The 13,412-nt window shown below is 43.6% G+C and overlaps 1 protein-coding gene across 1 annotated transcript in view; it reads left to right on the forward strand.

Moving 5' to 3' along the window:
- The window catches only part of LOC140916840 (putative cation-transporting ATPase 13A5), a 49,387-nt gene that overhangs the window by 10,783 nt on the left and 25,192 nt on the right, over nucleotides 1-13,412 (forward strand). The window contains exons 6-14 of the mRNA XM_073358726.1: nucleotides 87-156; nucleotides 1,986-2,120; nucleotides 4,167-4,239; nucleotides 5,008-5,139; nucleotides 5,754-5,924; nucleotides 6,666-6,823; nucleotides 7,011-7,199; nucleotides 8,449-8,510; nucleotides 12,925-13,075. Coding sequence (XP_073214827.1) covers nucleotides 87-156; nucleotides 1,986-2,120; nucleotides 4,167-4,239; nucleotides 5,008-5,139; nucleotides 5,754-5,924; nucleotides 6,666-6,823; nucleotides 7,011-7,199; nucleotides 8,449-8,510; nucleotides 12,925-13,075 — 1,141 coding nt within the window. The remainder of the gene's footprint in view (nucleotides 1-86; nucleotides 157-1,985; nucleotides 2,121-4,166; nucleotides 4,240-5,007; nucleotides 5,140-5,753; nucleotides 5,925-6,665; nucleotides 6,824-7,010; nucleotides 7,200-8,448; nucleotides 8,511-12,924; nucleotides 13,076-13,412) is intronic.

The raw sequence follows: 13,412 nt of genomic DNA on the forward strand, positions 1-13,412 counted from the left end.
AACTGAAAGAGCTAGGGACCTTCTATAAGGGCGTATGCCAGGGAACTTTGTTTCTCTGATATTAACCAATTCATGATCTCATACAGGAGGTTAGTGTGTGGGCCCAATGCCATTGAAGTTGAAATTCGTCCTATTTGGAAGTTACTTTTTAGAGAGGTAAGCTGCATCTCTACTTTTAAGTCTTGTTATTTGAATCGTAGAATCATAGAAGAGTAGAGTTGGAAGAGACCTCAGGAGGTCATCTAGTCCAACCCCCTGCTCAAAGCAGGACCAATCCCCAACTAAATCATCCCAGCCAGGGCTTTGTCAAGCCTGACCTTAAAAACTTCTAAGGAAGGAGATTCCACCACCTCCCTAGGTAACCCATTCCAGTGCTTCACCACCCTCCTAGTGAATAAAGTGTTTCCTAATATCCAACCTAGACCTCCCCCACTGCAACTTGCAGAGATAGCTCAGAAACGTTTGAGAGTAATATTTCATTTTTCTACCCTGGAATTCAGCAATTGATGGCCTAGATTCTTACTAAAACAAAGCAGTGTAGAAAAAACTCAGTGATACATGGTACAGTCATCCCTTCAGTTATGCCAGTTCCATTCCTTTAACTACAATGGAGTTATACGGGTATAACACAGAGGACAATTTGACCCTTTATGTACAGTGTAAATAAAAATAGATGGCGCATTAAAAAAGAAAAATGCGATTGCTGGGTCTTGTTCTGGTCTCGTTGTCACTGTGGTATAAATCAAGAGTAAATCCACTGAAATTACATTAGTGTAAAGCTTCTGTAAGAGAGAAATCAGGACTATTCTGCATATGAGCACATCCATATAGGGTGTAGCCACACTACTTCCGATTAGGAACTCATTGTATCTCATACGATGAGCCAGACATGAGCGGTACCTTGATGGGTGACCAGCCCCCAATAAAAATATAGGTTTCACAGCAAGTGGTGTTGGTGACTTAGTACTTGTTCCCTCGGGGTCAGTACTAGATTGATACCCATCCTGGTGTGAGGAGTCACCATCTTTAAGACGAGGTGTACAATTTCAGGTTTGATCATTAATAATCCAATAGCACGTTTTGCAAGGATAGAGGTTAGCCGAGTGTCCTACATTCTGTCTCCTTAAATTCTCCTTGTCAATTGAAATACAGAAAGTATTTTTGACTTTGTATCCTAAACTATTCATTCATACTGCTGTACCTTGCTAAACAGCTGCTGTTTCTCTGCAGAAGTGACTGCACTCAGTATTGAGTGCGGGAATTGTAATGCCCAAGAGAACTCCAGGAGAGCACTTTAAAACAGGCTAGTTAATTTGAACTTTACATGGGCATCAAAGTGTGCAGCCTCATGCGTGACGGTTTTTAGGACTGTGCCTCTAGGCAGGTCTCTGAAAGCTGTGGTGCTTTGCACAAGGAAGTGTCAGAGAAGGGGTGCCCTGGTGGTAATATTGGCTGGGCTACTACTGTATTGGCTGAGCGTACATCTTTGTTTTGCTCCTGACCCTTCATTCCTTACACCTGGGCGAATATTTGTGAAAGTGTGTTCCCATAATTTTCATTCAGGAGTTAAATTTTTCAGTAAATTATTTACTCAGTGCTAGCCTTATGCAGACAAAGATCCCATTGCCTTCAGTGGGTATGCTGACTTCTCCAGAATGGAGCCTTTAGTTTAATGACTGAAGAGAGGGCTAGTATCTAGACAGCTTGAGACCACCAATTCATTCTGGAGAAATCACTGCACAGCCACCAGATGGCAACTAGTTCTGAGCCAGATCAAATCGACAAGGTGGAGGTGAAAGCGATCAGTCCCCTGAACCACCATGGGAGAGTGTTGGCTTGTGACGAGCACCACAATTTTGGTTTAAATTACACTGAAAAGATTCCTTGAAATCTCTGGTGAAACCTTTTCATCTTGTCCCACATGTAAGCGGCCGCTGAACAACCTGTGAATTTCTCCTGACGGTGTGATACATTTGTGTTTGCAGATTTTAAATCCCTTTTATGTGTTCCAAACCTTCACTCTGACTCTGTGGCTGAGCCAAGGTTACATCGAGTATTCCATGGCTATCATAATCTTGTCAGTCATTTCTATTGGCTTAACAGTGTATGACCTCAGACAGGTAAGGCTGCTATTCGTGTCATCAGTTTCCCAGTTCAGCCAGCAGTAATGCTTTCATTTCTCTCAGACACAGAATAAGAAGCAATTTCTGCACTCAGTGCTTTTGGTTAGCTGGTATTATTGCAGATTCCACAAATTCACTGAAGATTAGAGTTGGGCCATCCATGAATTTTGGATCCATCTTGGATTTCCCCAAAGTGCAAGGGGGTTCAGAGCCTGCAAATAACAGGCCTTAACATAAAAAAAAAATATGTGGGAGTAGTTTTAAATTCTCAGATGAGTTAATACATTTCTGCCTTTTAGACACATCTTCCAGTAACTTCACTTTACCTCAGTCATTCTCTGAGGAAAAGGATATTGTATTTTTCAGATGAAGCCACAAAAAATGTTCCGAGTTGGCCTATGCACCCAAAGCTAACATGCTTATCCAAGATGTACCTGAATCGCTTCATTTAGTCTGCATACCAGGCTTAGAATTTATTAGTTCAACCTGATGAGGTACTTGCCCACTGCTCTGGGACCTCAGCACTTTGCAGGACCAGGCTGTTTGTGAGGACAAATACTCCTAACATTTCTGGCACTTCCTGCCTTTAAGTCAGGCTAAAAGTACAGAGAATAGCCTCTCCTGGTATTCAGAGCTGCCAGCCATCTTGGCCAGGCAGCGAACTCCGACTGCAAAAAACTATACAAAGAAAAATAACCCTATTTTCAAAGCTCAAGGAACAGGCAATTCAGGCATTTGGGACAAGGTTTGGCTGGGTGGTAAAGTAGTTTAATTTCAGCAGTTTGGCATTCCGTGGTTTGCAAACTGAGTGACATAAATACATTGCTGAGGTGGCAGTGGAAGGGGGAGGCAGTGGGAAAGTCAGCTTTCAGACTTCCGACTGACTGTCATCTTGGTGCAAGGGACACTGCTTTATCACTTAAACATGGGTTGTAAACCATGTGTAACAAGCTACAGTGTGAGTCACCAATGAAAAATGGCCCTACATCTTTTACATATGACCTCCACTGAATTACTAAGTCACGTACTTACAAGAATTGAATCCTAGAGCAAGTGATAGTGGGCTCTGCCCTGTTCACCACCACCCCGGAGACAGATGATCTACTGTCCTTGTTGGAGTAGATTATGGCACCGAGTTACTTCTAGTTTGTTACTGTCCTAGCTCAAATGCACAGCACAAACCTCACACAGGTCTAAGCAAGCCCCAGTGTGGCATTTCAATTGGTGTGCACATCCAGCATTCCAGTGCACCCAGAACACAAACAATGGGCTAGGCGGTGTTCTTGGGCAAGGTCAAAGTCCAAGCTTTTAGCATGAAGAGTGACAGCTTTTTGAGCCTCAGGGTCTTCTTCCAACTGGTATGAAGTTTTCATAAGAAGAACACTGATTAAGAAGCCCACACCTATGACTAGATTTTATAAGTAACTTTTAAATTAAGGTGACATATCCCTGCTACAATACTGTACACAGCCCAAACCTGTGATACTTCACCTCATCAGGTTAGAACTCTGGATATGCAAATTGCTAAATTGGATTACAGGCAGCCACCTGCCATGTAGAGATACCTAGCTAAAATGACCAAAAGTATAGATTCTGTTTCTGTTTTTTTGCAGTAGTAACCTCTGTAATAACTGTATATTTACACTCAGTTGTTCTATTGAGCCCCTTTCTAGCAGGGAAGAAAATGGACCAACATGTGGAAATTCACTACTTGGGGACTGGAAATGTCATTGAAAACAGCCTGATTCATTTCTTAGTGTTGCAAAGCAGGAGTAACTTTACTGTTGTGAAATTTGAATGAGTGGAAAATCAGGCCTCAATACACTGTATAGCTTGTTCTGTTGTCTAACTAGGGGAAAACCTTTTGAACACATTTCCTGATTAGTAAGGAAAACATAGGGAGTATGAATCTTACCTCTTATAATCCAATTAAGTTCAGTTTCACTATTATGAAGCTTACTCTTGATCACTAAAGTATAATGTTTTGCTTGGCACAAGTTCTGTATTAGTATTTCAACACTTAATTTGCTACCCAATCAACAGCAATCTGTCAAGCTGCATGACCTTGTTGAGGAACACAACAAAGTCCAGGTTACAGCTTGCACAAAGGACGGAGGTGAGTGATGTCCAGTTGGCCTTCTTCCCCCTACCCCTTCTAATTCAATAGAGGGTCAAACTCTGCATTTGGAAGTACACAGACATACTTAGGCTTATCTGCTTGCAGGTGTATTTCAGTATCAAGAACAAATTGGGTAAAGTAATTCTATAGTACAGTGACTAGGATGTTAGCCATTGACATGTGAGACAAGGGCTCAATTCCCTGCTCTACTACAGGGTTCCTCACCTCAGTTTCAGAGTAACAGCCGTGTTAGTCTGTATTCGCAAAAAGAAAAGGAGTACTTGTGGCACCTTAGAGACTAACCAATTTATTTGAGCATAAGCTTCCGATGAAGTGAGCTGTAGCTAAATTGGTTAGTCTCTAAGGTGCCACAAGTACTTCTTCAGTTTGTCTCTCTGCACCTTGGTTCTCTATCTGTGCAACGTGGATTACACTCTACCTCCCAGCGATATTGTGAGGCTGAGTCCATTAGGGATTGTGAGTTGCTCAGATACCATGGTAATGGGGCCCATAGGTACCTTAGGCAGGTTCTCCTATCCAAAGCAATTTATAGACATTAACTAATTAAGCCTCGGAACATCACTTCAAGGTAGGCAGGCAGACAAGCGTCTTCACTTGTACCACTGTAGATCCATAAGTGTGGTTCCTCCGAAACCAACCAATGGAGGAAGGCAGGTTGGTTGTGTAGTGCAGGCCTTAATATGTTCCTGTGGATCATAACCTGTGTCTAAGTGAGCACTCACTTCATTTGATATTTTACTATAGGTTGCAAAAAGCTGGAGTCTCGTTATTTGGTCCCAGGAGACATCCTTGTTTTAGAAGGAAAGAAGCATTCTTTGCCATGTGATGCTATCCTGATCGATGGAGGCTGTATTGTAGATGAAGGCATGCTCACAGGTATAAACTTGGATTTTGATTTGTCTTTTGTCTCCATGCAGTTCTTTGCTCTCTCTCTGGAGATATGTTTTTATCAATTCTGATTACAAATTGTTTATCCTATGTCAGAATGAGTTGTTGCAAAATAAGGAAAGACAGTGTTCTGAATAATTTGCAGTCTCCTTGGGAAGGGCTTCTGATTAGTTCTAAATTGCTCAGCATAACTCAATTTCTTACTAAAAATGAAACCAGATCTATGTAATGTATTGTCAGGAACAGGAAATACAACAAACACAAAAAAATGGTTTTTAAATGCTCGGATGTTGTAATGCGCTCTGTGTGGGCAGATAATGATACACACACTTCAGTAGCAGAATGCGGTGTCACGCATATACACTTAGCCACTATAAAACTGTGTCTGTCTGAGGGCAAAGTTTGACCCACGTCTTTAGATTGAAAACTACCAAGGAGGTGTCTGAAGTGCTCGGATTTTAAAAATCATAGCCATCATTCAGTGAATTTATTTATTTATTTATTAAAAATTCTTGCTAATAGGGAATGTGCAATTAATATATATTCAGAATCTGATGGAATTTAAATACATCCTAACTGGAACTGTACAACATGATCTTTAGGTGAAAGTATTCCAGTCTCTAAAACCGCTTTGCCCCATACTGAGAACACCAGGTCCTGGAAAACACATAGTGCAGAGGATTACCGAAGACATGTCCTCTTCTGTGGAACAGAGGTCATCCAGACCAAGCCCACAGGCAAAGGACCAGTGAGAGCTGTTGTGCTGCAAACTGGTATTTATTTTTGATTTTACTGGTCAGGGTGGTGGGGACCAGATGGCCCAGGGGACATATAGTAAAGCTACATCTCTGGTTCAAATCCAGCCCATGTCAGAGACTGGAAGTTATTTATTCCCATCTGATGGTTGTGTTTTGGTGGGTCTCAGTCTAGTTCCTAGTGGACAGGGGCCCACATTCCAGACGACCAGTGTTACTGGGCTCCCTTGACGGCAGTCTCAGTAGATGGGCCTGGGTTTGTCTACCTCACAAAACCCTCCGGGGGCTTGTCTGGGAGCTTGCTCCCATATGCAGTGTAGACGGAGCCTACGGACTAAAGCCCAAACCCACAGACAAGGTCCTTTGTGGCTGCTATTCCAGCCCTACTACAGAATAGTGTCTCCTGCTTCCCCTCTGTGCTCCCAGTATAGGGGTTCCTATAAGCATAGGTACAACGATCCTTCCCCAGATCTCTCCCATCCATGCCTGTGCATTCAGAGCAGGGGTGAAATCCACCTCCCAGAGGCACAGAGTGCACTGAGGGATCTGCTACCACCACCCAGGTGAAGGTGTAAAGTGGGGTGTTATGACATGGAGGGTCTTTGACTGTTGGTGAATTTCACCCTACATGAGCTGGCCAGATATTTTGTATTGCCTTCAGAAAGTCTTTATAATACTATCCATCTCCTAATTCAATTGTGTTCAACCTAGCATGCCATTAGATAACATATACAATTTGTGGTTCTTGTCTTAATATAGGGTTCAACACAGCCAAAGGTGATCTGGTGAGGTCCATCCTCTACCCCAAGCCCATGAATTTCAGACTCTACAGAGATGCCTTAAAATTCATCATAATCCTTATACTAATCGGTGTGCTTGGACTGATCTATACAGTGTGTGTGTATGTACAACACGAGGTAAGTATTAGTAACGTGATCATGGAATTCCTTCCCCACTGAAATTCCTTTCTTCTGAGCCCTGAGTAAGGCAGGTGTTTGGAACATCACACTGCACATGCAGCGTCTGTTCAGACAGTCCACGCTTTTGAACCTTCAAAGAGTAAAAAGATCATCAACAGGTTTGTTGTGTTTGTTTCTTTTCCAGAAACCAGTAGCTGAAACAGTGGCAATGGCGCTACTCCTCTTCACTACTTCTATCCCTCCTGCAATACCAGCTGCTTTGACAACAGCGATTGTTTATGCCCAAAAGAGGCTGAAGAATAAGAAAATTTTCTGCATCAGCCCCCAGAGGATCAATATATGCGGGCAAATAAACCTGGTTTGCTTTGACAAAGTAAGAAACGTATTATGGCTTTTAAAGCAAGATTGCTACAATAGATTTTAATGCTTTTTGCAGGTTTGGGATTTTGTTCTATTAATGCCATAAATGTTCTTGGCACTTTTGTTCTTGCTCGTTCACAGCCAAGAAGTCAAATTCAAGCTGCCTGCTCTGGGTATGTTGGACCCAGGACCAGCACAAAGCTTTCCAGGCAGAACCCTCTTCAGGGAGCTGAAGGGGTGGGGGCAGTAGCCACACAGGCATGAGTGCCACCACGCAGCCTGCTTGCCAGCGAGGCATGCTCTGTGCCAGCTCTGGGGCATGGTGCAGAGGGACCCTGGGATCTGTGCTTGCCTAGGAACCATCACACACAACAAAGGTCATGGAGTGGCTGCTATTTCACACCCGTCCCCAGCCCCAATACAGATTAGCTCCTGAAAGCCCAGTTTCTCAAGTGTCCCTGTGGTCTCTGAGAATCTCTTTCCTGTGCATGTTTGCAGGAAGAGGCTGGGTTCAACTGCTGTGGAGTCCCCCAACCTCACAGAGTTCACACACATGACTCCACCTCAGGCAGGAACAACCAATGCTGGGGCTCTGTGTAGGGCTGTAACTGGATCAAAACGTGGTCCCCACCCCCAGGCAGACACTGCCTCCAGACTGGGACCAGACCCTGGTTCCCCCCAGACACTGCCTCCAGATTCATCTCTGGATCTTTCTTTGGTTTTTACATTAATTCTGTTGTCTTTTAACACGTGGTGAATAATATAACTCCAGACACTGAAACTGTCCTGAAAACAATGGGACAGATTTACAGCAAGTACGAACCAGCACAGTCCCACTGCACTGTGTGAATTGTGCCAGTTTAGGTAAGCTGGGAATTTGGTCCATAATTTCCTTTTATTCCCAATGCTCACGCTTTGTGTTCTAAAACCCCTTTCTAAATTCCTGAGATGTCTTGACTCTCTCTGCCCATAACATACCATTTAATTTTCATGTTTTCAGCTATACAAGGCCAGCTCCTGGGCTGGGATGAACCAGTTCAGCTCCATTCATTTCAGCAGAGCTAGGATGATTTTCACAACTGAGTATCCAGCCTGCTGCAGTTTGTTGTAAATGTATTGTTTGTATTCCTGGTTCTCCTCTCAACTACACCAGTTTTACACTGGCATGACTGACTTCAGTGCAGTTTGATTTACACTAGCTTTAGTCAGAGAATCAGGGCCTGAACTTCTAATAAAATAATCAGATGTTTGTTTGAACCTAGACTGGCACCCTAACAGAAGATGGACTGGACCTCTGGGGGCTGATCCCTTCAGAAGGAAGCTGGTAAAGATCTTTGTCCACAAATGGATTTTGTATTTTGGGATTGTGTTTAGTGATTGGCAGATCTCAGCTATATTGTCTAAACAGCCAAGAGTTCATCCAAACCTTACCCATGAGGGAGCTTCCTCATATGCCCAGCTATAGTAAAGAGAGGGGCAATGTGGTCTAGTGACTAGGACAGTGGCGTGGGAGTCAAGAGAACTGGGTTCTCCTCACAGCTCATTCCCTCGCCTGTTGGACAAGTTGCTTTGCCTCTTTCACTTCCCTCGTTGTTCTGTTCTGTCTAGCCAACCATCTGTCCCGCAAACAACTTTAAAAATAAATTAAATAACTACTTAGGCCACTGTTAACATCCAGACCACCCTCAACGGACATACCTTACCAGCCAAGCTCATCAGACTTAAACGTTCAGACTCCACCCCTCTGCAACAAATTCCATTTCAATTCCCCTTCCAAAATTTTTTGAGAGCCGGAGGTGACAAGTGGTGTGTAATTTCACAACTTGTTTATTACAGCCAAAAATCAGCTGTTTGTTGTGCATACCATGGTTCTAAAATTAATTTTAAACCCACATTGCACTGCGCATATTCCATTTGGCTCAAATACATTTGAGGAGAGATTAGCTGCCCATCATCTTTCGCAGGGGATCAGCATATGCATTATATCAACATCCCAGACTTTAGCAGTGGTTGCCAACATGTCGGGTACTTCAGCACAGAGGAGCTAATTGTATCATGATGAGTGATAAAGTGAGCCAGAAAGTTGCAGTGCTGTAAAGTGCCAGTGTAGACAAGCCCCAAGAGTCTCCCACAGGGCAGAGACCGAACATTTTCTTTGGCAAAAAGCTCAGAAACCACAAAAAGGAAAATAGCCCTGAATAATGTCATGATTATTTCACTTGAGTTAACTGTGCAGTTCAGTGTAGTCAGCATTGCTGTAGCTGTGTTGGTCCCAGGATATGAGAGAGACAAGGTGGATGAAGTAATGTCTTTTATTGGAGCAACTTCTGTTGGTGAGAGACACAAGCTTTTGAGCTTACACAGTGCTTTTCTTCAGGTTCTGGCCACCGGGTGTCTCTTTCACCAACAGAGATTGGTTCATGTGACAGGGTCGGGCCAGATGGCTACAGGAGAGTGATAGAAGGCAGATATATTAGCCTCAGGTTAAGTAGGTCCCTTTTCCCTGGATAAGGTAACAGGGAAGGTTCCAGAACAATCAGGAACCTTCTGGAAACAATTAAGACAGACAGGCTTATTAGAACACCTGCAGCCAATCAAGAAGCTGCTAGAATCAATTAAGGCAGGCTAATCAGGGTACTTTGGTTTAAAAAGGAGCTCACTTCAGTTTGTGGTGGGCGTGTGAGGAGCTGGGAGCAAGAGGCACTAGGAGCTGAGAGTGAGAAGACGTACTGTTGGAGGACTGAGGTGTACAAGCATTATCAGACATCAGGAGGAAGGTCCTGTGGTGAGGATAAAGAAGGTGTTGGGAGGAGTAGCCCAGGGAGTTGTAGCTGTCGCACAACTGTTCCAGGAGGCACTCTAGACAGCTGAAATCCACAGGGCCCTGGGCTGGAACCCGGAGTAGAGGGCGGGCCCAGGTTCCCCCCAAATCCTCCCAACTCCTGGTCAGACACAGGAGAAGTTGACCTGGACTGTGGGTTCACAAAAACCATGAAACTGAGGGCTGCCGTTAATTTCTGAGGCAAGCAAATCCACCAATAAGCGCAAGACCCACCAAGGTAGAGGAGGAACTTTGTCACATCCAGTAAAAGATATTATCTGCAAATAAAATTGACATTGATGTACTAGGAAATTCTATAAGGTGTCAACAGGGGCATCATTTCAGATTTTGAAATCAAGGTGGACGTCACACATTTCCAACAGTTGACAAGAAGATGTGAGTATCAGCTGACCCAGAAGTCACCTGCTACAAGACAGGCCCAACAAAGAAAGTAACAGAACGCCACTAGCCGTCACCTGCAGCCCCCAGCTAAAACCTCTCCAACGCACCATCAAGGATCTACAACCTATCCTGAAGGATGACCCATCACTCTCACAGATCTTGGGAGACAGGCCAGTCCTTGCTTACAGACAGCCCCCCAACCTGAAGCAAATACTCATCAGCAACTACAAACCACACAACAAAAACAATAACCCAATAACCAATCCCTGCAACAAACCCCATTGCTGACTCTGTCCACGTATCTATTCAAGGGACACCATCATAGGACCTAACCACATCAGCCACACCATCAGGGGCTCGTTCACCTGCACATCTACCAGTGTGATATATGCCATCATGTGCCAGCAATGCCCCTCTGCCATGTACATTGACCAAACCAGACAGTCTCTCCACAAAAGAATAAATGGACACAAATCAAACATCAAGAATTGTAACATTCAAAAACCAGTAGGAGAGCACTTCAGTCTCCCTGGACACTCAATAACAGACTTAAAAGTGGCAATTCTTCGACAAAAGAACTTCAAAAATATACTTCAATGAAAAACTGCAGAACTGGAATTAATTTGCAAACTGGACACTGTCAAATTAGGCCTGAATAAAGACTGGAAGTGGATGGGTCACTACAAAAAGTAATTTTCCGTCTCTTAATATTCAGCACTTCTTGTCAACTGTTGAGAATAGGCCACTTCCATCCTGATTGCATTGGCCTCGTTAGCACTGACCCCACACTTGGTAAGACAACTCCCATCTTTCATGTGCTGTAATATTTACACTGCTCACTGTATTTTTCAGTCCATGCATCTGATGAAGTGGGCTGTAGCCCACGAAAGCTTATGCCCAAATAAATTTGTTAGTCTCTAAGGTGCCACAAGGACTCCTTGTTGTTTTTGCTGATACAGACTAACATGGCTACCCCTCGGAAACCTATGCAGCTTCAGTAAAGGAATTTCACTCAGCATGTGAAATGTCCTTTGTACTTTTAAACAAGATAAAAGAACAGCAAGAAAGCTTATACAGCATTTAATTGCTTTAAAATGCTTTACAAGCATTAGTTAATTAATTTGCCAAATTACAGTAAGAGTCCAAGGGCTTATCTAAGTTGCCTGAAATGGAACAGATTTTGGTGGCTCACAGAGACTACAGGATCCACAATGCAATGCTGCTTTTGATCTCATATTGCCATATTCAACATTGTTGAACTCCACATGGGTTGCATTTCACCATGTCTGATTTAGTAGTAAAGGAGGATAAATAAATTATAGCTTCTTTTTACTATGCTCACCTCAAACTTAATGGGCCTCCTGTTAGTTCAATATGCCACGTAGCAGATACATTCAAAGAAAACAGACAGTGCTAGGCTGTGTGGTAGGTGCATGTCCTAGAGCCATAGGAAAGAGAGAAGAATCAAGATTATAGTGGGGGAGAAATAATCCAGGATGAAATTGCAAAGACTTCACTCAGCCCAAACTGATTTATGCTCCGTGTCTGCCTCAGGCAGGAGGAGAGAGCATATTCAGGGAAAGTTGCATTACACTGCAATGTTCGGGGCCTGAGTCTCTTCTGACTTGCCCCAGTGTAAATCAGTGGAGTAATACAGGTTTTAAAACAGGTGTAAGTGCGAGGTGTCTCAGGTCCTTAGATGTTAAGGCCACTTATATAAATGAAGGGGTTGGACATAATTCTCTGCACTGCACCTTGTGTCATCATTTACACTTGTGCTGGGTGGATGTAAAATGTTAACAAGTCAGAATTCTCCACTCACACCAGCAGCGGCCCCTCACAGGTGTTGACACCGAGGTAAATAATAACTCATAGTGCAGGGCCGTGGAGAATCAGGCCCAGTGAAGTCAAGCGTGTCACTTTGACACTTCACCAACACTCTGTTGGGCTCCCAAAGGAAACTGTTCAGTGGGATGTTTGTAGTGTTGTAGCTGTGTTGGTCCCAGGATATGAACGAGACAAGGTAGGGGAGGTAATATCTATCTTTCATTGGTCCAGTAAAAGATATAACCTCACCTACCTTGTCTCGCTCAGTGAGATGTAGCAGACTACAGGAAGCGTCATCACTCTTTTCTGTTGTGTCTTAAGTTTCCAAGATATCTCTTTTAATAAATAATACCAGGAGTTGTCAAGCAGGGCTCTAAAGCTCCTGTGTTAACGGTAGTATTCATACCCGATTCCCTCAGAGATTATCTTTCCAGTAATAACACAGTCTGAAGCTCAAATGTAAAGCTCCATGCTAATTATGTTTAAGACACCTTTGGCTCATTGAGCAGATTAGGCCTGTATATCAAATGGACTGGGGCCTGGATCCTCCTCAGCTGCTGTAAATAGACATAGCTCCACTGAAGTCAGCCGAGAGGAACCTGTTTACGCCAGTTGAGGATTTGTCCCCATGAATCTAAACATTTCTATTTGTAAAGAAATTGGACACTAACCCTATGTTTTAAATCAGTTTCCAGAACGTCCACAGCTTTGCCTCTGGTACTCCTTTGCCTTGGGGACTGCTGTGTGGAGCCATGGCGAGCTGTCATTCACTCATAGTTCTGGATGAGACGATACAGGGAGACCCACTGGACAAGAAAATGTTTGAGGGCACTTGCTGGGTAACGTGACAATTATTCTAACTGCATGTACACAGTATGCAAATCCTTGAGAGCATTCCCTTAATCATCAGGCAAGCAACTACATAGCCTGGTGGAAGAAATATGTAATAACTAATGAAATTCCAGTGCCATGTCTACACAGTGCTGTCATAATCCCATAGTGTAGATGCAGGCTACAGTGACAGAAAGGGTTTTTCAATTGCTGTAAGAAAGCCAGCTCCCCAAGTGGCAGTAGCTAGGTAACAGAAGTATTCTTCCACTGACCCACCTGGTTCCACACAAGGGGTGGAGTCGACATAGCTACAGTGCTCAGGTGTGTGGATTGTTCGCACCCACC

Source organism: Lepidochelys kempii, chromosome 9, assembly GCF_965140285.1.
Source record: "Lepidochelys kempii isolate rLepKem1 chromosome 9, rLepKem1.hap1, whole genome shotgun sequence".
NCBI classification, from domain to species: domain Eukaryota; kingdom Metazoa; phylum Chordata; order Testudines; family Cheloniidae; genus Lepidochelys; species Lepidochelys kempii.